Source organism: Labrus mixtus, chromosome 16 (assembly GCF_963584025.1).
Source record: "Labrus mixtus chromosome 16, fLabMix1.1, whole genome shotgun sequence".
In the NCBI taxonomy this organism is placed as follows: domain Eukaryota; kingdom Metazoa; phylum Chordata; class Actinopteri; order Labriformes; family Labridae; genus Labrus; species Labrus mixtus.
The window spans coordinates 11,821,462-11,848,592 of NC_083627.1; the positions used below are offsets into that span (position 1 = coordinate 11,821,462).

A 27,131-nucleotide genomic window follows, 5' to 3' on the forward strand; every position below is an offset into this window, starting at 1 on the left:
GAACACTTGGAAAAAAATCACTCTGATAACTTTGTAGGTTAGACAAAAATGTATTTGATGTATGTTGTAACTTTATAGTTTTACCCATGTCCAATCTGTTACCATGGCGGGGGCAGGGTAAAGATCTATACTGCAGCCAGTCAGCAGGGGGAGCTCTAAATGTTTTGGCTTTACTCCTAGGCGACTTTTGTTCCATCCATCTTTTTATACGGTCTAAAGTATCATCGCAAACATTTTCTAAAGACTTACTTCCTTTGTCGTTGTGTGTTCCCTTTTACTCCTACCGAGTAATGATGTGATAGGAGCTTTGAGATTTTCTTTCTCTTACTTTGCTTAACTGTCTGCAATGGAGCATTCATTATCATGGCCAGTGTTTTCTTCTGACTACACAGTGAAAGTCTTTTACCAGAAAACAACTGACAGCCTTTTGTTTGTAAGCAATTGCATGTTGCATTGATCAAGGTTAGCTACAGTCCCTCTGCTTTTTGGTAATTTTTCAGGATGACTTGTCCATAGCACTTTGGGAATTAGGGCTGACCCCATATAGTTGAGTACTTGACGATTTGTTTTCACAGCCTCAGTCGACTGCCATTCTCATAGTTGAGCACATGGATTATTCCATTCCAGTTATATGGTGGCGTTTAATGTCTAATTTTACATAGATTTGCCTGCTTTTCTTCAAAGAAGTCATGGCCTAAAGATAATAGTATAAATATCACCTTATTAATACTTTCAATACAGTTCTGAAAACTCGTACTTTGAATCAATCTCTTTATGTGTGCAAGAAGAAAGCACCCTGAAGTATTGATAGAAGCAGCATATCCATGTTTCAAGAATCTCATTGGCTACAAGAGATTTCAGTCGTTACATGGGGACAGTGGCGTGCAATTGGCCTTGAGAACAGGGGGAGGCACCTCCTTTCGACAAAGGCTCTCATTGGCTGTTAAAGGCTGTAATGAGTTGTCATCAAAAGGCCAAGACTGTATGTCTGCAGCCTGGCTGCTCTCGTCTGTGTGCTCTCGTCTGTGTGCTCTCGCCTGGATGCATGAAGCCGAGCCCCCTGAGCTTCTAATTTTCAACATAAAGCTCCGGAAATAAAAAAAATATATATATGTGATATATTACAAACATACGAGGTGCTTATACATTCAAGACTAAATAAAAAATAAGCAATTTCGCCATTCTATATGTATATGTGCATTTTTAGTAATATATAAACACACAGCTCAATCAGCAGCGTCGGTTCAGCTATTGAAAAAAAACGGCGCTCTTACTCTCCCCTCTGCGTGACTCGTTTGAACGTCTTTTCATTCATACATTCATTTGGGCTTCTTGTAAACTGGCCCGTCTTCTTCACCGTCTTCTACACTCTTGTCTTCCTTTCGCGCGGTAGTAATGTTTGAATTAATCATAGACTGTAAATATTAATTAAAGCGCGAGTTCATGAACTGCTTCTTGGCCCAGCGCACTTGCGGTTGTAAATTTCTGGAGGAGCGGGGCGCCAGAGCACATGAGACGAGAGCACATAGACGGGAGAGCGCCAGGATGCAGCCATACCCGACTCTCAAAAGGTCAGCTGAATAGGGGACTTTTTTTAATGGATCTAGTGTGTTTGTATTTCATATTTCACTGAATTTAAATTGTGGGGACTCATTTTTGGTAGAACATTAGGATCAGTGGATTTCAGTAAATGTTTAATGATGGTCTGATCTGCACAAACTGGGCCGTCAGTGTGAGTGTATTCTGTATTGGACATGTGTTATATGGTTATAAGGTCACATTACTGCAGATGTAATGAGTGAGTAAAACATTGCCCTGTCATAGAATTACTTGTTTTTCCAACATTAGATTAGAAGACATATAGTTTAATAATGTGATTAAACTCAAATGAGAATATGGATCAATGAGCGCAAAAAAAAAACAACAATAAAACTTTCCACTATCAGCAAAATCTGTCGAATCAGGTTCAGTGTTAATCCCTAGTGGGGAACTGGCATATTGGGATTATTTATTAAACAAATGATGTGTATTTAGATCTATAGACAGCAGTGAAACATTCAGAGCAACACATCACTTAGTGTTACTTATTTCTCACTTGTTCTCACTTTCCCTCTCTTCTGATTTTTCCTTTCCTCACATAATATATTTATTTTCTGCATTTTCTTTTTTTTCTCTATCCTGGTGAGGCGGGGGAAGTGCTTATAATGTCTAGGAGCCTTGCACCCCCTGCTTGGATAATACTCTTTAATGGAGCCTGAGTTCTGCTAATCTTAATCGAGGAAAAATGTGCTAGACGGGTCTTTGAGAGTTGTCAAGGGCCTCTCAGCAGGTTATTATACTTAAGAAGGAGCCCTGTCGCCTGTTCACATGGGATGTAACATGTGACAAGCCATGTGTGAGTGAAATCACATGTAGCTAGTGGTTAGGGTTTATTCTCTTTCACATACAATGAGAATATCTCGTTGGAAAGCAGCATTGTTTACCCAGGGATTTTGTACCTGCATTTGAATCCTGACAGCAGCAATTACGAGGTTGTTTTCATTTAGAACAATGTTATCAAGGACAGCAGATTGTGAAATTGTCATTTCTAACTGCAATTAGGTCAATGTGGTGTCGACAACCAGACTGCCAAGGAGGACGAAAAGTGAAAGGAGAAAAACAAGTGAAAAGTTTTCCCCTGAGAGCATCTGTGTTTTTTCACTGCCGGCTAGATGTAGAATTGGGAAGGAACGTCAGTGTCCTGTCTACCAATAAATACTGATTTTGGGCGACTGTGGCTCAGTTGGTAGATTCAGTTGTTTCTGAAACTGCTCCTGCAGCCACATGTCCGATGACTCCTTGGGCAAGGCACTTAACACCAAGTTGCTCCCGCCGCTTCAGCAGTGTATGGATGTGTATGAAATCTATGAATGGGATTAGTTACTTCTGATGGTACTTCACATAGCAGCCTCTCCCATCAGTGTGGTGATGGGTAGGTGGGACATGAGGTGTAAAAGTTCTTTGAGTAGTCAGAAGACTAGAAAAACGCTATACAAGCTCAAGTCCATTTACCATTTCACCAAATATTATTGTCCTAAAATTAAAATATACCGCACGAATCTCCAAACATGCGTTCGACCTGCAGAGGAATTGTTATATAAGACAGCTGTCCCTGTTTGTCTGTTTGCAAACCGACTCCAGACAGCAGTGGATTTCTACTTCATTGTTAAAACAGAAATTCTTGCAGAGCAACAACAGACTTCATCATTGATGTCCGGGTGTGTTTGTGTCCAAACTGCTGTCCATATGCAAATGCTCTATGTTTGTCTCTCCCTGGTACTGTCAAAGTAAAAAAAAAGTTGGTTATTTATTTCATACTCAGTGACTTCTCGCCTTGGTCACAGCGTGTTGACATGTAATTAACAAGCTCCAACCTGCTGAAGTATATAGATCAGAATCTGGATTACTTTTTTAATCCTGGGGGTAATGATGCATTCATATTGATAATGAACAGATAAAACAGCTTATTGCCCCAAATATCTGTCACAGAGGGAAGAGAAGGTAACATTTCATAATCATACAGTCAGGATTTGGTCATCAGGTCATGGAAACTGTTTCAGGTCATGGACATTTTCAAAACTGTTTTCCAGGACTGGGGAACATTTTGAAAAAGGATTCATTTATCAATTAAATGTTTCTAAGTGCAATAAAAAATACAGAAAATTAGTCCCCCAATCATGTTAAAATCTGAATTCCATTCATAAGTCTGTAAGGGTAGCGTAAAGCTGAGGCAAAGAATGAACTCCACTCTGTCTGGAGAAGACTCAGACCTGGAGCCCTGAGACATTTCAAAATGTTTTGCATTATATTTTTAACTAGTATTGGAGATATTGAAATCAACATATAAAGCTACTTTTAAATGTACATGTAAAAGTGGGCGTGGGTGTTTTTCCACCAAGGAGTGTTTTTTTTTTTTTTTGCAAAACAAATGTTTGCAATGGATTCAGAATCCTAAAGAACCCCTAGTTTGACCCCTCACAAGCTACCATAGGCAGATGTTAACATTTTCAATTTTTCGACACTAAGGTTCCAGGTACCACAACTTTTTAGCAGCTCTCACAGATTTCCCTACAGATGTTGAATTTCAAATCTTTAAGTATGTGTAATGAGACACCTTTATGAACACATTTGTGAAGAAATGTATTGGTAAGGAATTTATTCCCAGATTGGCCAAATATCTGATCAAACTCCCTCACTAATGGGGAAGATGCTTATCAACAATAGATAGAGCTCATTTGCTGTAAACTGTTGTATCAAGCAATGTGCCAGTGAAGCAGAAACGGAACAAGTTACGTTTGCACATGATTTTGTGGCTATACACATGAAGGATTTAAGGATTGACACAATTAACATGTGCAAGAAAGAACATCCTGGTATGTTATCATTCTCTTACTCAAGAACTCTTCTACAAGAACTTGAAGAACAGGATTCACAAGGCTTCCTCTGAATTAACCTTTGAACACAGATTATAGATCCTGCAAGGGAATGGGACTTTACTTAGTCCAATTTAATTGAATAATCTGGATGTCAGTGTGATTGGTCATGCTTTAAATGATGAACAGACTCGTGTTAATGGGATGCAAAAACAGACTGCCCGATTATTAACTCAATTTAATTTTCATGTTAAGTAACCCTGTAGCTGCAGGCAACAGCTTAGTGAGAGAACTGCTGTGCTATGCCTTTCTGGGGAAAGTACTTCCTTATCTGTTTGTCATAACAGCTTTATGCTTGAAGAAGATGCATTGCTGCATCCCATCCACTTAAAATGACTGACCTACAATACCGTCAAAGCAGTTTAGCTCAGCTTGCTAACTTCTGAAATATAGAGAAATATATTTAGTTTATACTAAAGTTTTGAAATAGAAAATGTAGCTCTTCTTAGACACGACAGGGTCCATTCGTATTGGAACCCACTGATCCAGCTTTTCTCTACAGGAGATAAAACAATTATCCTGAAAGTAATTGTTCCAGGTCTAGGACTATTTGTCCTCCACATACAGCACATGTGGCAAAAAATAGGTAATATTCTCAAAGGCCACGCCTGTGTTTGTGCCTATTAGACATCATGACGACTGTAAAAAGAAGTGAAGTGGAAATTGTGTTTCTATTATTAATCTGGAAATGGTACATTATGTCAGCAGCAGTGTTCAGGCCTTCTGTGTCATTAAGTCTGAGCCAGTGTGGTGAGAGTGCAAACGATTTCCTCGATCCTTAATTAATCAAAAGGAGGTATTTTAATAGAATGTTCTTTATGTTTTATCCATTTCTTGAATTAAGTCAAGTTTTAACAATGTATTAAAAACTTTGAATGAATCAATCTGTTCATTGTTTAAAACATGGATCCAATTCATGTGCTGGGGTTTTCCATCAGTGAGGAGCTTGAGCAAAAGGCATGTTGAACTGAGATCAATGGAATCTCAAATGGTTTTTGATCTTTTTTGGCAAGGATTGTTGTTCTATGTTGAAATCATTGCACTGTCCCGGCTGTATAATGGTTTGCCCCTAAAAAAAAACAACCTTTTGTGGTAATAATCTGTGGTAAACTCAGATTTCCCCCCCTTGAACTTCAATCTAAGTATACTGAGAAATGACCAGTGCTACTTCAGAAAAAAACCCTAAAACACGAAATGACTACTGTTTGAGCACAAAAGCTCCTTCATTTGAGTCTTTTTGTAAATCCGTACCACTGTGCAATAAAAAATATTATCTGTGTCGCATACTTTTTTTAATTTTCAGTCTTTTTAAAGGTCAACTTCACGCTATTGTAGCTCTATCTTGGTTAAAGATCGAGCTGTTAATGAGGTTTTCAGTGCTCACACCGAGCAATCTGTCCAAACCACTAGCAGAACTTTTTGTGCAACAAATGTGACATTTAGAATGATTGAGCATAAAGCTGAGGGACGTTCACCGGTTATGGGGAAGTATTTGGTCATGTTCAATTTGATTTGGTTGTTTTTGTTTTATAAAAGAGGTACTGACCCCTTCTGGCAGATCTAATGTCATTTACCTTGAAGGCTTAAAAATGATTTCATTGTTGTAACACTTAAAGTAGTGCCACTTATCATTACTATCTTTTATCAGGAGGATAAAGGACTGTTACCTTTGTATAAGCAAAGTCAGATCCTTGTCTAACATCTTCTGTTCTGTAGAGAAGGTATCTGGAAGGAAGGGTCCTCTGTAGATACACTGTTTCAAATGTCAACCTTCACTGGCTGCTCTAGCTAAAGGGCAGCCTGTGACGTTCTTGAACACTCAAGATCTGCAGGCCAACCTGTCTTAATTGGCTGCGACAAGGTCCACTTCTGAGTCAGGTGGTCAGTGTTGCGTTTAAATGTCACCAGAGGTTACATGGAGGTATGTGCTAGTTTACCTGGATCATCAGCTGTCCAGCACAGAATCACAGCAGAGTGCCAACTGACCTTTCTTTAAAAACACAGTACCCTTAATGTCAGGTTATTGGAGGGTCATTTTCTTTCTGATTATGAATTCAGAACAGCTATCCAGTTTTCCCCATTAACATATTCATTTTGGCGTGCAATCTTCTTAAAAAAGAACTGGTGTGCCTCATTCATATGGTCTTGGGGTATAATAGCTGATTAACTGAAAGTCACAAAATAACATGAAAACGTGTTAACATCTTGAAACTGAACATGTAACACTTTTAATGTTGCAGGGCAGTCAGATTCTTTCTACTTACAAGCCTGATTAAAATCGGATTAAGTGATTGTTTTGTTTATTAGAGAGCAAGATGAAGATTTACACACAGGCCTGGGATGGTGTGACATGTGTAGCACCATAGGGGCCTTCTGAAACATGGCTCATTAAGTCTGGGATCATAGGAGAGCTAACACAGTCATCAGTCACATCAAGCCATGCTCCCTCTCCGCCTGCAGATATTGATCTTACACATCCTTGGTGAGATATAATCTTTGAGAGTACTGTGCAGGACAAGGTTTTGTGTTAGTCTGCAGAATTTAGAGGCTGATTAGTGAATATATTATTAAGACTGGTGAAGTTTCACAGACTACTTTTTCCTGTGTCTACTCTGTGGTCTACCCAGCACTTGGTGGCTTAGTGCTGTTTTGCAACAGAAATTAAGATTAGTAATGCTGCAAGAGCAGAAATATTGCCCCTAAGGAAGTTTGGGAAGTGTTAAACCAGGGGTTCTCAACTGGTGGGATAGGACCCACAAGTGGATCGGGGAGCTGTTTTTAGTGGGTCAGAATGATGTGCCTGAAAAAGAATTGTGTCAAAAAGTCTGTAAAGCGCTTTTTGAACATGATGTTTTTTTGTTCTGTAACGTTTTGATCTGTCTGAGGTCCAAACCTCAGCATTTTTCATTAAATAAATCTTACTGGTTGCAGGGCGGCTGTGGCTCAGTTGGTAGTCTGTCGTCTCTAAACCGAAAGGTCGGGGTTCGATCACCAGCTCCTGCAGCCACATGTCTGATGTGTCTTTGGGCAAGACACTTAACCCCAAGTTGCTCCAGCTGCTTCGTTGGCAGCATGTGAATGGGATTAGTTTCTTCTGATGGTCACTTTACAGAGCAGCTTCTGCCATCAGTATGTGAATGTGTAGGTGTGACCTGCGGTGTAAAAGTGCTTTAAATATTCAGAAGACTAGAAAAACGCTATACAAGCTCAAGTCCATTTACCATTTAAAATATAAGACATTTGGGTCACAATTTTTCATGGCATAGTTGGTGGTGGGTTCTGAGGCTGGACCAGTTGAGAACCACTGTGTTAAACATACAAATTGTATGTTAATGAATTTAAGTCAAGCCAATATTGGAAAATGATGTGAAGCAAGACTTCCTGTTGTCTTTCTCCGCTGGTGTCTCCTTGTGCCTTAAGCGCATGTGCTTAAGCATCAAACAAGCATTTCTTTGATTCTTAATTTTCTTAGTAATTACTTACTATTACTTTTCTCTAATAAATTCCCAAGAGTGTCATTGTGACATGGGTTGCGGGGTGCTGTCTGTGGTCTTATGTAACTACCCTCGACTAACCTCAGCTGCAGTGTTGCAAGTCTTTTTGATGCGATGGTGAAAAGAGGCCATATCATCCTGTTTGCAGATCTGTTCAAGTATTCTACGTTTCAAAGAACAGTTGTATTCACAACTTTTGAGTTCTTTTATGTAGGAGATGGCAGGGTTAGAGTAAAGTGGGTATCCTTGTGTTGTGATTCTTCCGTGAAGAACTCGGCAGCAGTGTAGCTTTTTGCCTTCAATGTGACCCTGAGCTAATGAGCATCTCAGGTGAATAGTTCGAAGCAGAGATGCCTCAAAGGTCTTCATTCGAGGCTCTCACCGGATATTACTTCTTGACTTTTCTTCTGTTTTTTGATTTTCTAATGCACCCCGTCCTAAGGTTTACCTCTCCTACTATACATTTGCATTCACTTTGCCTTCCTTTGGGCATCAGGTGAGCTTTCAGCTATTAATCCTGATCCCTTATCTTCTTCTGTGCTCTCTTAAAGTGGCCTGTCAACGGTGTATCTCTATCCAGTAATCAACTATCTGCCCTATTACCACCCCTGACTACGTTCCGCAGATGAAGTCAGTCATTTTGGCAGGGAATGAAGCTTGTGATAAACCCCCTTCAGTGGGAATATGTTATGTAAATTTCTCCCCATGCAGTCTTCAGTCTGGTGAAGACATAAGCTCCTGGAACAATAACCAAGCAGAAGTAGAAATTGCTCCGGACAATGAGTTGTGATTTTCTGCATGGAAATGTGTTATGCTCTCTCTGTGGGTTCCTGCTTCACATTTTCTGCTCTGGATTTTTCTTAGCAGGTACTCAGACATTGATGTTTTTCATTTTACGGCAGTACTGAAGTGAACCTGTTTCCTTCCTAAACTGTGTTCTACCTTTTTGTGGGTTTATTCCCTTGGTGAACTCCCATGCATGTTTTTTTTCTGAGTTGATATTTATGTCAGTTGATTGTAAGATCTGTATGTTTGAGTATCTTAAAGGCCTGTGCTATTTAACAGTGTCCAGTTGTGCTGTGATGTTGATGGCATTTTAGCCAATAATCTCTTGATGCAAACAGTTGTTGTTTAGTTTTTTTGAGAAAGTACATTTTTAAGCTAAATGTATTCAATCTAGTTATCTTGGTAGCATTTGCACAAAGGGAAGAAATCGGCACTATTTCTGTATGATCCTCCATTGCACCTTTTGTACATTTTCTGTTTTTATAGTTTATATTCCATTATATATTTTTTTAATCGCTTGTTATATTTGTATCTTATTCTATTTAAGTCGTCTTTGCAGTTTTTTTTAAAGATTCTTAACATTTTTTCTTTAACCCTAACCCTTTGCTGACCAAAACACCAAGTCAAATTCCTTGTATGTGTAAATGGACTTGGCAATAAAAAACAATTCTGATTCTGATGATAGCATTTAAAAACAAAGTAATGCCATTCAGTTATTATTTGACAACATGATGTTATATTGGTGTTTTGGCCAAAAGATTTCAATGGACGCAACATTTTTGCAAATCCAGTCTTATAACTGCATGGTCATTTTGATAAATTAAAGGTAAATGAAATGTCATTTGACAAAAAGCAGCATTAGCAACGTTTGGATTTCTCAAGTTAGGTCTTGCCTAGTGTTGTAGTACTCGACATCGGACTTGGTCTAAAGACTGGTCTCGAGACCACTTTTTTTGCGGTCTCGTCTCGGAATCGAAAGCATTTTCACTCAGTCTCGTCTTGGTCTCGGACTGACCGGACCCAGTATTACGGTCTAAGTGAGTGAAAAGCCCCCTGCACACAGGTTTATTTTTTCGATGATTTTTGGTGATATTTATGGTCTTGGTCCTGACTCTGTCTCTATCCCTTAATGTCTCGGTCTTGTCTCGGTCTTGTCTCTGTCTCGCCCTGCTTTGGTCTTGGTCTTGACTCTGTCTCTATCCCTTAATGTCTCGGTCTTGTCTCGGTCTTGTCTCTGTCTCGCCCTGCTTTGGTCTTGGTCTTGACTCTGTCTCGATCCCTAAATATCTTGGGCTTGTCTCGGTCTCGGAGCACTCTGGTCTCTGGATGTCTTGGTCTCGGTTAGTGTGGTCTTGACTACAGCACTAGTCCTTCCTAGCTGTGAGGATGTGCTTTTCTTTCCTCATCTTACACTTTGATCCATAATCAGCTGACATCCACAATTCCAGAAAAACAAAAGTTAATAATTAAGAAAAATGTATGATACAGCCCTTGCAATTTAAACTCAGATCAAATCTCAGAAATTGCTCTTGTGACCAATTAAGGCATTTCTTTAATACTTTTAAAGAAGTACATCTTTTACAATCGGCGATGCTCAGCAGATTTAAACCTTCCCTTCATGTCAGCTGTGAGAGGGTGTGTGTTCTTTCAGAGCTTTCATACATAGCAGGAAAGCGATCGCAGCCATCATCCCCTCTCAGAAATTAAACCTCTGCGCCACTCTGCTGGGCTCCATGCATGTAAGGGATTTCCTGTTAAATGGTATTCACGTTCCTTTTTTTCCACTCATGCATTAAATATAGCCAGTGGGATAACACTGATACTTACAAAAACCTGACTTTTCAAAATAACATTTAAATTGGACCCAGTTTCAGCAAGTAAATCAGGCGTATTGTGACAGATATTAAATTCAGTCTGAGGTTAAACAACAGGAATTTAATCAAATGATAATCCCTGAGTAATGGCTGCTATTTTTCTTTATATAAATATGCTGGTTGAAAGTCATTGCTCCGGGCAACATCTGTCCACTGCTTCAACTGTGACAGCTACTCCTTATTACTGGGTTACGTTTAAAATGAATAACGGTTGCTTTCTTTGCTGCACATCAATCTTTAAATGTGAGGATTAACTCTGGCTAGATTGAGTGTGATGTCAAAATATCTGTCCAGAGTTTAAAAGTGAAATGCAAAAAAGTTTTGTTGGGCAGGAAACATTTAATCTTTTTAAATTGTGAATTATGTGTGTTTCATGCGTCCGACCATGTCTAATTATTGTATTCCATTATATGAACACTAGGCTTATGATCAACCAACAATCAATTCTCTTTTGAGTGCAGAACAGCAGAAGCCTCTTTTTAAGCTCTCTATTTCACTCTCTATGTTGTGCTCTTCTACTCTCTACATCTTGCATCTTCTTCCAAACAGAAACATCATAGCAGTACACCACAGGTTTGCTACAACTGTCCCAAGCACAGCAGTGTAGCAACTGAAGCGCTTAGCCAAGAATACATTCTTTGCCCCGAGATTACACTCCTGCCACTATATGATCTCACAGTGATCAGACCAAAAGCCTCGCTGCTCGGAGGGGTTGCCATGCTGTGCTTTGAAAACGTTCATGGAGGCTCTTTGCCTGGCCTTTTGATCATAGCCAGGAAAAACAAGGCTGAAGGAAGTTTCTCCTAAGCTTTTTGTGGAGACAGTTGATGCTTCTACTTTTGTGAAGGCTATAAAGCCTTCCCTGACATAGTGAACTGTGGATTGGTTTTTTAAAGGGTCATGATCAAATGTGCCAGGATACTGTATGGCCATATATATATACTCAGTGGTATTTGTAGGTTGTCAACAAGAGCTGCACTAATCAAATCTAAAACCATGAGAGTGCTTTGAACTCTTTGTATGTAATCTGTGCTCAGAAATGAACTCATTCCTGTTCCTGGGAAAATCTGTCAAATAAATGACCCGCTTACTTTTCCTTGTATTTGCTGTGGCATAGTTCATCTTAGACTTCCCATCGATTTGATGATTTGTTAATTGGCTGTTAAACCTGCTTTATTAGATGGTAACCTCAGGGAAGTATAAGTAATGTGCTGCCTAATGAGTACTAGATTGATGAGCTGTTGGAAGCTGGTGCAATATTACTTTTGATAGCCAGAAGGATATCCGTGTGGACGAATTGACGTGATGTATTTGGATCTAGATTGTTTCCTTAGAAATTTTATCGGATGAGTTTATTACCCAGCCACAAACATTTTTTCCATCTGCAGGGGGTTGAGGGTTAAAATCAATCAACATTAGTTCAATGTATTAACTCATTTCTTACTCTGCGAAAATAGAATACTTTGGTATTAGATTTAAATTTGCATTTTGCCTTCTATTATTACAAGTCTATAAACAAAACTAAAGTAAATCCAGTAATTTGGTGCAAACTTTATATGGACCAGAGTCGACTTAACAGCTACATCTTAGGAAATGATGCTGGGCTAAACCAGTCCTGAAACACAAAAACCCTTAAAGTCCACATGCTTGTAGAACTATTAAAACAAACTTTAGAAGACACAAAAGACGACACAATGTGTATCATACGTATAACAAAATGCAGGAAATACATAAATTGGCTCATTAAAAACGGCAGAATGCAGTAACAGACAGTCATTTATTTACTCTAGACCAGAGTCAGTTTTGGTGTTTGTAGTTATTTAGCTAAGCTAATCAGCTTCTGGCTTTAGCTTTCTAATTACTGTACAGACACACACGCTCTGTCAATTTTCATACTTAAACCTTGGCATTAAAGCAAATTTTCCTAAAAAAAACTGAGAGAAATCCTTATCCAGCACTTTTTAAAGACTGTGTTTATGCATCAAAGAAAACTGGCTTGTTATTGATTGGGTAATGGGTTTTGATCACTTAGATATCATACTGCATTATTATAACATTTGTCATCTTTTAGTCTCTTGTTGCCTTAATGGCACTCCTAATCATCCTTGTATGCCAACCAATGATTTAGTGAAGGAAAACCACTTTCCAGCAATAATTAGATGCTTAATTGGAACTCTGCAGTACATTAAGGGATGGGTTTACACACATAGTTCTCCCCTTGTGATACTTTAAGCAGACATAATTCATTAAATACAACTCTTATCATTTCTGTTAAGTAATGTTTAAAGTAATTCACAATAAATGCCAAATGTAAGCTTTAGAATACTTTGGCTCTGATTCGGTGGATGTCTGCAACGAATTGGAATTTATTGGGTGAAGAAAATAAGTAAGAAAATTAAATCTTACCTGCACATGAGAAGCTCATATGCTGAGTGATTAGTTATTTTTGGAGATATGTTATATATGTACGCTGAAAATGATAACATGTAAAGTACTGAATAAAACTGAAAGGAAAGAGAGGAACTACCTGATTTGTTTTGGTGAGTGATGTGTTGTAGTGACACATAAGTCACATGACCAGACCTGTCCTAAAGCTTTCCAAAAAAAAACAAATTTCACAAAAGCTCCTTTTTTTAATAAATAGGTGGACGACATCTTAGGGGAGGAGAGCGACAATGAAAGTGAGGGCAAGGGGAAGGAGAAGCCATGCAATGAAGAGGTGGATGAAGAGGAGGAGCGACAGCAGCAGCAGCCAGGAGCTGGAGAGATAGCAGGAGGTGGGCCTGATCCTAAGGTGCCTGGTATGGAGGACAGACAGCAGACACAGTTTCTGGCCAGACTGCAGGACAATGTCCAAAGGTGAGCACAGGTCTATATTGAAAAACCCACCTTCCTCTTTAGTATTCACCTATAGTTTGTGACTATTTTTGGTATATTTTTGGTACATTTTGTGTCTTCACTGCTACGACTGTACTGTAGCTCTTCTTAAAGGGATACTTCACCCGTTGAAACATGAATCTGTATTGACATTGGGTCATATATGTAGTAGAAATGTGAAATACATTTTGAAGTTGGTGCCTTCTTGACCGAGAAAAGGCAGAAAGTGTCTTTTTGGCTCATGTGGATGAAAGACAACAACTCCCAGAATGCACAGCAACGCAGGCCACTCCCACTGATCTAGAAAACACCGCCTACCAAGCTAGCTACTACCAGACTGAGGCGGAATTCATTTCACACACAAATTCTACTGAGTTTTTCCAGGCAGGAAAGCGCTGGCTGTACGCTCGGGAGTATCTGCATGAAGCGTTTGTGCGCCGAGAAGAAAAGCACTGCACATCCGTCCGCTCAAGTTGAAAGTCTTGCAACTTTTCAGAAAGGCGCCGTTGACATCACAGGCGCTCTTTTCAAAATGTATGATATTCCCTGTATTATAGCGACCTACAAGATCGTATCTTACACATCCTCTTCGCTCCGTGTCTGCTGGGGTAAAAAACGATCTTGAATATAAAACCTGCAGTCAAAAGTAACAGAGCAGTCTCGGTCATACAGCGGCCATTGTCATCAAACTGTTGTCATAGAGACAGGACGGATGTGCAGCACTTTTCTTCTCAGAGCACAAACGCTTCATGTAGACACTCCAGGTGATATTGGTTGTAAGGTGAACAAAATGAAATAAGAATATATAGACATGACATAGACATGACAACCAAAGCGAGAACAAATAAACAAAGACAAAAAAATAGATACAAAATAGCAAAACATAAGCAAAGATACAGAGCAACCATACAGAGAAATACATTTAAATGAGATGAAAGTCAAGCAATGATTTTTATGTTCACTTCTGAAGTACTCTTACTTTTCTTTCAACATTTAAATTATTTTCAGTTGGTCCCACCCCCTATGGGATTGCATGAGGACCTACTAATGTGGTTTTACCCCCGCTAACCAAAGCAGCCTCCAATGACGCAAAATGACGATTTTTGCGTCATCAGAAGCTCCTTTTCTGACAAGAAATATGGAGCTTTCCCGTCTCAGTGGAAAATGAGGGCGGGATGCACGACCATTCAAAAATACTACCAGGTTTCTAATGATACAAAGCTTAATGCAAATGGGTGAAGTATCCCTTTAAGTTAATGTCGTACTTTTTTTTGTTGTTGTTGTTATCTTTCCCTCTAACTAACTATCCCTCAAGCCTAAATATTTACCATTTGTATTAGCAGCTCAACTAAAGTGCTCAGTTTAGCCTACTTAGATATATTCACACCAGTTTTTTTGTTTCTAGAGGAGAGGTTGACTGAAAGAATACAGGCACAAAAAGCATTTGGAGTCATAGAAGTTGTGTTTTTTTTTAACGTTCAGATTTGTGTTCTTTTGTTAAATGACAAGTAAATACAGTTGTCAAATAAAAATGTCACATACGCCAAAGGAAAAGTGGTTATATAACACACTTCACTTGCATCAGAAGAAAATGTCTAAAGCTTGACAAAGTTCAACTTTATTCCTTTGTAGTGCTCAGTCCATACTTTAGTTTCAGCAAGAAAAGGATGGTTCTAGTCCATCAAAAAAATCTAACGGTTCTACAATTCACTTAGCAGACGCTTTTATCTAAAGCGACGTACATCAGAGAGTAAGAACAACACAAGCAAGGATCTAGAAAAGAGGAAACGATGTCAGTAAGAGCAAACGGACAGCTTTAATTTTGATCCGACACACAGGTGCTGACAGGAAGTGCACAGCGGCAAAGCACAACATCGACAGCAGTTCTTGAGAGCTCTAATCAGTATAGAAACTATCTTAAAAACGTTATCAAACAAAACCATCGTCATCATCATCATCAATGATATCAAAACCATCATCAGTTCTACCAAACTGGTAAGTGATTGAAAAAGTAATGGACGTTCTTCAGTATTAATTGTGACTTAATACAGACAATCAGAATCAAATAATTTAGTCTATATCTATTGTAGATAGTGTGATATATTGTGAATGGCAGATCCATGAGGATCACAATTATTTTTTTTTATTTATTTATTTATATATATATATATATATATATATATTTTAAGCTATGAAAAGATGCAAATTCCTCATTTAAATTGACAACAACTATCTTAATATCACATGAGCGGCAGGTGGTATTTGCCTCCTCAAGCAGCTTAGTGAGATGGAAAATAAAATCCCAAACTATCTTGTTGCCTTCAGCTTGATGTTTCAGCCTCCTATCAAGGTGAGACACAGTGCATAATAGTGACAGAGAGCAGCCAGTTAGGCACACTGTTCCTGCTCACCCACTACACTGGTGGAGTGGTAGAAGAGACTATTTTGGGCAAAAGTCACGGATTAAGTTTATTTTTCTGTCTGCAGGTAATACAGACTACACCATGAATCTCAGCAATATGTTTTTTTTTATCCGATTACATTTATGAATTGAAGTATAAACATTTTAGGTTTAACTAAAAACCCAACGTCTTTCACAGACAAACAAAGAGTTACAGTTTGTTTACAGCGAATGTGTCAAGTGTTAGATGATTGCTTGTGTAGCCTCTGTGAATCAATGATGAAAGTGTTGACAGTATAAAACAAGCGAAAGTATTGAAATCCATTATCAGGGTCATTTCTATTTTCCCTCAAAGTCGTATTCCGTCTTCTACATTCATTCATGAAGCAAGCAGCAATAAAAGTAAAAGCCCTCTCTGGCACATTGTGTCAACAAACAGCATTCTCCTCTTTCATAGTTGATTCTCTGCATCCTGCATTCAAACCTTCAGAGGAGAAGGACGATGAACTACATTACAGTTGGCAAGGCTCTATATCCATTCAGAGGTCTTGCAAATGTATTGTATATTTTCAGACCATACTTATCCACTGGCTATAATCATAACACACCACTCAATCAGCATGGACTTGCTGAAGCCAGACAGTCTGGTCCGTTGCCATGGAGACAAATTTCAAACAGACATCAGGTAGTCGAAGAGTTCTGATGAGAGCCTCCTTTTGCTGAAGGACATGATTTAGTTCGGTCAGTCTTGTAGATTCAGTTGTTCCCTGTGGATTATTTAGTTGTCTCCTGTCCATCCTCTTTATCTAGTATTTGTGTTTGTCATTTTAACATTTTACACCTGAGAATTGTGCAATTTATTTCAGAGTTCAGTAACAAACCAGTCTGGAAACCCCAGACCAAAGTAAAATACAATATCCCATCTGTCTATGGCTGTACATGACTCTAAAAAAACACTTAATCCTCTGACCATCAGTCCTCTTTCTGTGCCGCAAGTGCAACTTTGTATGATACTGTATGATCACTAGGGATGTTTTTTTAGCCCGTTTGGAATTCTCCTTGGTCAAGTTTTTGGCCCTCTGTTGTCGTGTTTACAACAGCAATTTGTTATTATCTTGAGTATGACAGAACTGACAGTTACATTGACTTTATTGGGGTGATCTTTAACAGTGCAAAAATAATGCAGGATTGTTACTTTGAAGAGAAGAGGATTACAGACAAGGTTGGCACTTGAAAAACTAACTTCAGCATTGATATTACGTACATAAATTGGTACAACGTGAACATGTGCCTGTGCATTCAGGATCTGTATTTTGCACACAGAGCATATGCTTTAAAAAATAGGCACTTTGGCAGCATTCAACATGTAACAAGTGCAGACTGTTTGTAAAGTTTCCTTTAAGTGTGCCAGAATTAGGAGGGTTTTTAGTTAAAGAAACACGATTTTTAAAGTGATAAAAATCGTCCTTGTTAATTTTATATCTGTACATGAATAACAAAAGTCAGGTGGGTAGATAAAACGTGCAAGACATGACTAATTTGATTTGCCTTAGTACTGTGCTAATGATGGATAAATGTTGGGTCTTTGTGGATGGTATAACAAAGAGTAAGGTCTTTTATCTGCTCTTTTGTAAAGTCTCTTGAGAAAACATTAGTTATGATTTGGCACTATACTTATAAAGATTGATTGATTGATTGATTGATTGATTCCTCCCAGTCAATAACCAGTCTTGTGCTCTATGTCATTTTGGTATTTGGATACATTTTGTCTTTCATTACTATCCTTACAAGCATCAGAGTACTCTTGTTTCTTTATTGTTCATAAATGAATCAGATTCTGAAGATTTATCCAAAATCCCTCCTCCACAGTCACTCTGTTATTCTTCCCTGGGTGATAGACAGTCGGTAATTATTTCTTTAGTAGTGTAAAATGTCGTGTTCAGGCTTATGATTTGTCATTTTGCACCGTCTCTGAAGTGTTGTTTCAAAGAATTCGATAGCATCTATTCAACTTCATGCACTGCATTGTGGGACAATTGAAAATAGCGTTCATGCATGAAATTATTAATTAGAAGTCCCATTGTTAAATTGTATTGAATATATTTCAGGTGTTTCACTTGACATAGAGGGAAAAAATCACATTTGAAAATAACAAGTTCCAAAAAACTATCACAATGCAGTAATGTATTAGTAATGGTATAAGTTACATAGGCTTTTGATAAGTTTAGATGTTTGCTCAGCAACATATGTTCTCAGGTTGAACCCTTAGGTTGAATTGGTATAGGTCTGCTCTTTGGTTGGTAAAGGACTAGGACATGGACAGGGTTGTTTGGGTTGGAGAAAGGGGGTCATGCTGCGTGAATAAATGTTCATATGGCGGCTGTGGCTCAGTTGGTATAGACGTCGTCTCTCAACCAGAAGGTCTAGGGTTCGATTCCCAGCTCCTGCAGCAATATGTCCGATGTGCAAGACTGAATGGGATTAGTTACTTCTGATGGTCTCACTACATAAGTGCCACTACCACTGCCATAAGTGTGTGAATGGGTATGAGTGGGTAGGTGTGACATGCTATACAAGCTCAAGTCCATTTACCATTTACCATACGTGCAAGCCTTATTATACTGTAATATGGTGATATAGTACGTTTACCCCAAAAAGCAAAACAAAAAATACCGTGATATGAATCAGAGGTCACATCGCCCACCACTAACCACTGCTACTCTACTTTGAGACTTTGGTTTCCTGTCTGTAGGCCAGTGTTCAACCTCACAGTTATGATTGACAGCGCTTTAAAAAATATGATACCTTGTTAGCTGTGTTTCCTTCACTTTTGGAAAACTCTCTTCTTTTTCTGGACGGTCTGGTTGTGGTCCAGTATCCATGGCTACCCAGGCCTCAGCAGGCAGCAAAGTGGTGATTTTCTTCCTCCCCGCGCATTCTTTGTGACACATCAGTCTGTCTGTCACCTGGCCCCTTATGTTACTGCTAATGAGTTGAGCCTGAAATCACTGTCCGCTGAGTTGTGAAGTTGTTATTGAAGACTTCAGGAAGTCCAACTCCAGTCAAGTCAGTGGTGGAGGGAAAAGGCACAAGACAGGCAGACTGCCACACAAGGAGAAGAACATAGGTTTGAATGTGAAAGCACTGTGGGCTCACTTTGGCAGGTAATCTGGGATGCTTCCACAGATAGATTCAAGTTACTTAGTGTCTTCCTCAGTGATGCCCCAACAACTTTTCTGGGAGTGTAAAGTAGCGAGTGGGGAGTGTGGCTATGGCTAGCCTTCGGCACTCCTTGCAGGTTAACAGCCACATGTCTGTGTTAAATGTGGTTATGCATTCCTCCAGTCAATATGCCAGTTAAAAACCTGACAGCCTACAAACATTTTTATCTCAATTTCCTTGATCAAAGTACTGCTAGTCACGCTGTTGCTATAAGATGCTCATTCACATTCAGGCAGTAGAGCCAGAAGAAAAAGGACAATTAGCCAGTACTACAGCCAGTCTAGACTGCCATGAAGAGCAACAGTGACCACCCATTTTTTTTCAACGACTGTGCTTCTAGAAGTAAATTCTCCCATGCAAATCCTCCATTGACATTTTTACAAAATCCCTATATCAAGAGATTGACGTCTGAAACCACGATAACCAGCTATTCCTATACTCGTGACCATAGTACATTTGAATCTGCGCTGAAACGGCATTGAAAAACTGACAAAAAAGCAAAGGTACAAGAATGTGTACATAATTTTCATCCGGCGTCAAGGAACTACCCATCCCATCTGTTTTCATTCAGCACTATTCCAAACATCTATCAAATATCAAAAATAAGCTGCTGTACATAAAACTCTTTACCGGTTTCTTACAGTGGACACAACAGGTATAGTGTACATTCTGTTAAGATTAACACAAGTCATAAACCATGTATTTCCATTGTAAAAATAAAAAAAGAAAGAAGGAAAAAGTCAACATACATTACTGTCTGCTGAACTGCATCACTGTCATTTTCCTGTCAGACAGTGAGGGAATCTGACTGGATTGTTGCCCAGTATTACATTAGAAGCAACTTAAGATTTCTTTATTTAAAAGAAGTTGTACAGTCTATTCTTGATTTAGTCTCTGTGGGACCTCCATTCCTTCGAGAGATGGCTTAAGAGTTGACATTGTGTCAGTTGCCATCCCTGGCTTCACCAATTGCTGATATTTGGCACAAAACAGACTTACATCTGTTGCTAAGAAACTGTTTTGTTCACAGCATCATTCAGTATTTGCTCCTGTCTTTCTTTCATGTTTCCGTCTAAAGTAGAAGAAACTTTGTGATCTTATCTGCATCCACAGGGGTTATCTTGAATGCATTTTCAGTACGATGCACTTAAATAACTGACTGCAATCAAGTTATAATGTCTTATAATGTCTCATAGAGGTGATTACACCTTTAACACCAAGTTCAAGCAAATAAAAATCTTAATTGGTAGAAGGTTAGGAGACCAGATTCAAAAGAATGGTGTCGCTAACCATGGATTTAATTTAAATAATTAGCTTCAACAAAGGTGATCCCAACTTACCTTTAATGACAGTTCTTCTGAACACTGCTGAGTGCTGGTAAAGTCCAACAACTCACTTAAATAATTATATGCTGTCTTTTTTAAACCCATTAAGAAAGAATCTGCATTTGAATGATTCCATGTTGCATATTTTATGTGAAGTCTTTTATTTAAAATCAGTTTTCAGGCCCATTTCACATTCAGTGTATCAAGGATTAGATTCATGACAGGGTATGATCTTGAATTTCAAAATTGAAGGAAAAGGAGCCCATCAAGAGGTTGAAACTAATATTCTTTTTCAACAATTATGTCCAGTTTACCTTCTCAGACGACTGAGGATTTGTAATGAGCAAGTTATTACTCTGCAACTTACAGCATACAGCTTAAAGATATCTTCTTTAAACAAGTTGTCAAAAGAAAAAAATCTTTGGTAAGAACCTTTCCCTTCTTCAGCTTGTGCAATGAAAGAATCTGTCACTTTTGTTTGTAAAAACATCTTTATCAAGGTTCCTTCAACTGTCTTTTTGTTGTTTTTATGAAGCTGCTTGGGAAAACATCCCCTCATAATTTCTTTCAAGAATTTAAGATTGCATGAACATTGACAGAAAAAACAAAGTTTACTTCTTCATGGTCAGGTCTGAGTGTGTCTAGAGTAGGTGTATCTCTGGCAAATATGAAATTCAATGGAGTCATTGGCAACATGTTTTGAGTATTACCCTCCTCCATTGCTGTGTCCTCTAATTAGCTTCTTAGCAAAGGGTCGAGTTTACAGACCTGGAACTGCCTTAACCCCAACAGTCTTAACTTTCCATCTAATTTATATTGCGACTGTTCACCTTGTCAATAGTGTGTTGCTATAATTCAAGTTGAATTCATGTCTTAAACTCAAACTGTAGGATCATTAATTGCAAGCTGGTATTTTAGCTCCCATAAGGACGTATTGGAAGTCTCCAGCTGAATTGATGTGAACGATTTCAGAAGAGGCACTTGGCAGTGGCACTTAGGGATCTGACAGTTTTAAAGTTTAACAAGGAAGTTACAGGGAGGTTAAAAAGGTGGTTGAACTCTTACCTCCCACCAGCTGATACAGACACAGTTTCAGGCCATAGCTGTAGCGCACATTTTAGGCTTATAGTTGTTTTTTTTCTTGGTCATGTTTTTTTTAAAGGTTGTTTTGTTTATCAGGCAATCAGTGGAAATCATGACTTTAAAAGTTAAGTCTTCAAGTTGAAGGCTTCTAAAATTAAGTTTTTCTTAACATACTGTGAGCTGTTTGAATAATTTATATTGCTCCCTAGTAGGAACTACACCAACGAGAAGAATGAAAGGCATTTGATGGAGGCTGAATCAAACTTTATCCCCTAAACTTGGGTTTATGGAGAAATTATTTTGCTTCAGACTCTGCTCTTCTTGTTTCTCTTGCCTGAACAAATTAATACAGAGACTAAATAGGTATATTCTCTTATTGCAGGTCTTCTTTTAACCCTTCTACGCTTGAAACCAAATTTCAAAAGTACCTGGCAAATATTTAGAAATCAATGTCTCTGATTTTGGGCAGACTAAGACTTATAACGTTCCTATTTATTATTTTTATTTTTGCAGTTGCCTAGGGATAAGGGCCCTTCATTTTAAGGGGTTTGGAGAGTTATACCAAAGGTGGTTCCTTTGAAATACCTTTCGAGTCATCAACATACTGGAGCTGTTCAGTTTTATGTAATCTGGCAGCTCTATCCAGACCAAAGAATCTCCTGAATTCAAACTTTTAAACCGGGCATTTTCCAGCAACATACTATATCCCTTGTGTTTTTTGTCCCGATTTGATTCAAAATCAATATTAAGTTCCACTTGTAAACCTAGAAATAACTACAACTGTCTACTAAAGCAGTGACTATATGTGCCTGGACGATCCTCTATACAATTTTAAAGACAGTCTTGTTATTTTCAAATACGGCTATGCCGGTTTTGCACAAACTTTAGAAACTTCATAGAAACGATTTATGAAGTGTTGGTATTTCAGTGTGTATGGCTTCTTTGTTTAAAACGGTGCATTGACTTCATCCTCTCCCTCTCACCGTGTCTTCATTTAATTAGCATTTTTTTGATCTGATTCATGGCTCAAATTCATTGTTCAAAAAAACTGAAACAATACAGAGCTTGAGTTTTATGATCTTTCGCACCTCTAAGAAGTAGTGTCACAAAATGATGAATTTCATAAAACTACACTCAGTTTATTAAGAGAGACTTCTGAGACTGCAAACTGAAGTGAATTTATGGAGCTGAAGCCAAACAACAAACAGAGGCTTCCAATTGAGGATTAGTGAGGCAAACTTTTGGTGCCAAGTCATGCATGGCCTGAGGATTTACTCCTAACTATAACTACACGTTTTCCACTAAGATTCTGACAATGGATTGAGTCCAGGAATGTGACTGCAGGTACACACATGCCACACACTCCAATCAGCATCAGAGTCATTTCTCTGTTAGCCTATTTTAAAGACTCTGCTCAAAAAGGGGACAGAGTGACTACACTTCAGTTGTAAACTTTTAGGGGTATTATTAGAAATGTAGTCCAATTTCACCCGTATCTCTCTATGGTAAACTTCTGCTGTAAGTGTAATTTTCCCATGTCTTCGCAAACAACTTGGTCTGAGCGAACCACTCAGCCATTTGATGGAGTTGGTCACCTGGAAAAACGACAGGCTATTTCAGCACAGATTTTTAGTCTGCCCTCGATTAGACTGCAACAAGTTGCATTACTAACAGATAGAATGGCATAGCAAAATATGAGTGCGGAGAGAGGAAACATTTGAAGCATTCTGCTGACAAGCCATATAGCCCAGAAAATTGAAACAGCATTTTTGGCAGAACAAATGAAGAATAGAAAGACTGGGGCAACAGCTGCTCAAGTACAGTTCAGTTCATTCTGGTACATGTAAGCTGGCGCGTGCAGGCACGAGAACTTGGCTTTCTTTGTCAACAATCACACAATCAGAAATTGATTACTGAAGTGGAGTACATTTACAATGAACACTAATTTAACATTCACATACAATATGGCATCATTTCCTTTACACATAACCCATTGACCATACATTTTAATACATCAACATGTTCAGAGTGACTAACACAAATGGAACATAATACATTTTATCCATCTTTTAATATGTGGTATGGATGTATTTTCCATGATATGATTTGATCACCGTGACAACCTCTACCTTTATCACTGCAGAAACATTGGTATTTTGGGTAATTCTGTCTGGTCTCCAAGTAGGCATATTCTTGGCCAAATGGGTACTGTTAAGCCTAAGCATTTTACAGTACCAAGATTGTTGAAATGACAATCAAGTTAAGTTCCAACTATGTACAGTACCCTGCCCTGGGACCTGTGGCTCAGTTGGGTAGAGTCAGTCGTCTCTCAACCAAAAGGTCGGGGTTCAAATAGGTGTGGATGGGTTGGTGTGACCTGGGGTGTGAAAGCGCTTGAGGAGTAAGAAGACTAGAAAGAGAAGATAAGTAAGACTAGAAAAGTGCTTTGCAAGCTCAAGTCTATTTATCATTTAACATTGACCTTGCCATCATAAGTTAGTCATGACTGATATTCATTTTACAGATAGTCTGGTCTTTACAATGAAGTATGTGGAAAGTTTGCAGGCCTAAATTAATCACTGTCAACATGATCACATTCCATCCAATATTTTCCCTCTAGTTGCTGAATGTGTTGCATCCAACAATTTCTACTACGACACATTACAGCAATCAGACCCATTCACTGCTCAACACATCTGCTGTTATCAGTTCTCCTCACTTTTAATTTCCTGTTTCTCTCAAGGTGATGCGCATTCACTCAGGGTCTCCATTACCTCCCTCTCCTGGACCGTGTTACTCTGGAGTGTATTTATTTTGGAGTGAAAATTAAAGTGTGAAACTTGTCAGCATGAGGAAGCATGTTATTACAACATCTCCAGAGCAGAGGCGATGAAGGAGAGCAAATGGATTGTGTAATTTTTCATTCAGGTTGTAAGACAGCAGTGTGAGAAATTCAAAATATTCTCTCTATTTAAAATGTTTTTAAACCTAAAGGTGTTCCTGATAATGTGTCAGATGAAATGCTGCCATGAAGAGTTTTGCCCCTGCTCCATGACTATAGATTCTGCCAAGGTTACAAGGTTAAAAGCTACATGCTTACCAGTGTTTCCCCTACCATTATATTAGGGGGGCGGCCTTATTTTTGGGCTTTTTGGGCCTTTATTGTATTGTCAGGGAAAGAAGTCATTTAAGGATACGTTTCCGATAGAAAAGGACAGCTGTCATTAAAAGTAACGCATGAACACCAAGATTCCTTCAAGTGTTTGTGTCAGCATGTCGGCTTGTCTCCACCCCCCCCCCCCCCCCCAACGCTGTAAACCTAGGGGAAACACTGCTTACCAATCATTAATTTTGCCGTACCATTTTCTCACTTTATGTGGAAAATACCGCACTAGCTCTTCGTAGATTAATAGAGCTTTGATCCAAAATAAAACCCCACAGTGTTGCTAATCAGTCATGTTCTGAGTGGGACACATTGAGCGGAACCTCTAAACAGAAGCTACAGGTTTGGTTGGGAATGCCTGTTTGGATGATAACTATAAGATACCTCTCAGAAAATATTTATTCAGGTTTTTTCTTAATTATTTTCCGTATTTCAGTAAAAAGTGATTGTCCTGATGTTAAGATTAGAATAAACCTTTACTCTTCACAACAAAGGTTCCTAGACCTATTCTTTGTTAGAAAAGAAAAATGCAAAACCAGTCAGAAAACATATCTACTTTAGGTGGTTGTAAACGACCTGCGTGGTCCACATAGCTAAAGTATCTGTGTGGAAAAACACTTTCACGGTTAATTACCATCCTGTGGGTCATATATCAGGTTTGAAAATCCAGAATTTCCCAATAAATCCGGCAGAATCACATCCAAACAATTGAAATGAGTAGATTGAAATGACTTGATTGTACTCTGCAGCACACTCCCATAAACGTACATCATACTTTTAAAAGAAACTACAATTGTGTCTACACCATATCCACTGCATCAAAACCCCTCATAGCGTTTCCCACACATTAAACGTAAAACTTTTGAAGAACTTTCCATTTTTGTAGAAATTATTTAAACAGCACTTTTCATGTAGAGACGATTCCCTCAGCTAAACTTCTAAACTCTTCTTTTCAATATTCTTGAGGAGAAGCCGGTGATTAAATTGCAACCTCTCATTAATGAAGGCATAGATGTACAGCAGGGAAGCAGAGCAGGACGTCTTGTCTTCTTGTAGACTGTACCCATTGTAGAGATCAAAGAAGTGCTTCAGTCTGAGAGCGGATTAAACATGAATAAAACACAGAGCAGCAAAATGATCCAGACCTACCCAGAAGCTCAGACTATTACTTTCCTGCCTCCCTGCCTTCTAGCTGCCAGTCACTCAGTGACCATCTGTCCTGTTGCTGCCTAGACTATAGTATAAACCTTGTTGTGAATCGATTTTAGACTGCAGCAAACGTAAAAAAAAAAGAAAGAAATCTGATGATGCTCTCCTTTTCTTTCATTTTAGAGATTTATACTTTCGATCCCCATGCATTTTACCATCCTCCTCATGAAAAGTTTATTTTTTGTATCAGCCGAAGGTGTCTGTCTGACACTGGTTCGAGTTTGAGCAAGGCAGTAGTAAGTAAGAGAAGAGGAATTTATTGTAGCTCAGTTTGTCTTTAACAGCACAGTCATGGATCTGTAGGCTGTTGGACACCCCTATTTAGGCTACACATGATAGAAGAAGCCCTGTCCTCTTTGCTACAAGTGTTTTTAATAGCTGTTTGAATATCTCTTAGCTTTATATTTTGCTGTAGAAGCTTTGGCTAAATGACCTGGCCTGACTGAAATGGAAAATATATTTAATTGCTATTTTAATGACCATGGGTGTCACAAAAATGTACAAAGCATTATTTCCTACATGAATTTAACTCCTGGTCTATGATTTTGGTCGACAGAGTATGAAATTAAACATGATTGGACATCTGACACTGAGACTGTTTTGATACTTGACTAATGACATTGTTGTCCAGGCAAGTCCAACAACTGCCCAGTGTTCACCACTGTTGGTCATGTGGACTTCATTACTACCAAGCTATCTGCTTAATAAAAAAATTATTGTGTCATAAGCCATATTTTTTTATTTAGAAACTATATAGTACATGATTGTTAGCTGATTTTACTTTGCTTGCACCAGCTGCTGTCATAGACTAGAGGTGGGGGTCTAATATTAAAGTCTCACAACAACCAGTACAAAGAAAGTTTATTTGAATTCCATTTAAAATTGACACAATGAGTGCTAGTAAAAAATGATAAACACTGCTAAACCTATCGGAATTAAGATTTCAAACACTAACTTGGCATGGCTGACTTTTCGCCCTGCTTTGCAACCCTACACTTTCCTTGTTGGGCTGCATCCTTATCATATGTCACTCATCAATTATAACATCTGGGCCTCATTCATCTGGTTTAGAGCTATGCTTCATAAATTTCAAAGAAAGGCTTCGAAATGGAGGGTTGAAGAGACCTTTCAGTGTGTACCAGTCATTTTGTTAAATGCCTTTTTCAGTAGGTGCTTTATCAGCAGGAGGCTGTTCTTAGAAAGCATGTTGTTTTCCACTGACAGA

The 27,131-nt window shown here is 38.6% G+C and overlaps 1 protein-coding gene across 3 annotated transcripts in view; it reads left to right on the plus strand.

Moving 5' to 3' along the window:
- The window catches only part of ctdp1 (CTD (carboxy-terminal domain, RNA polymerase II, polypeptide A) phosphatase, subunit 1), a 66,701-nt gene that overhangs the window by 20,667 nt on the left and 18,903 nt on the right, over positions 1-27,131 (plus strand). For 2 of the 3 annotated variants that reach the window (XM_061060408.1, XM_061060409.1), the window contains exon 12: positions 13,271-13,485. The exons of the other annotated variant lie outside the window; for it this stretch is intronic. In XM_061060408.1, coding sequence (XP_060916391.1) covers positions 13,271-13,485 — 215 coding nt within the window. The remainder of the gene's footprint in view (positions 1-13,270; positions 13,486-27,131) is intronic. 3 annotated transcript variants of the gene reach the window in all.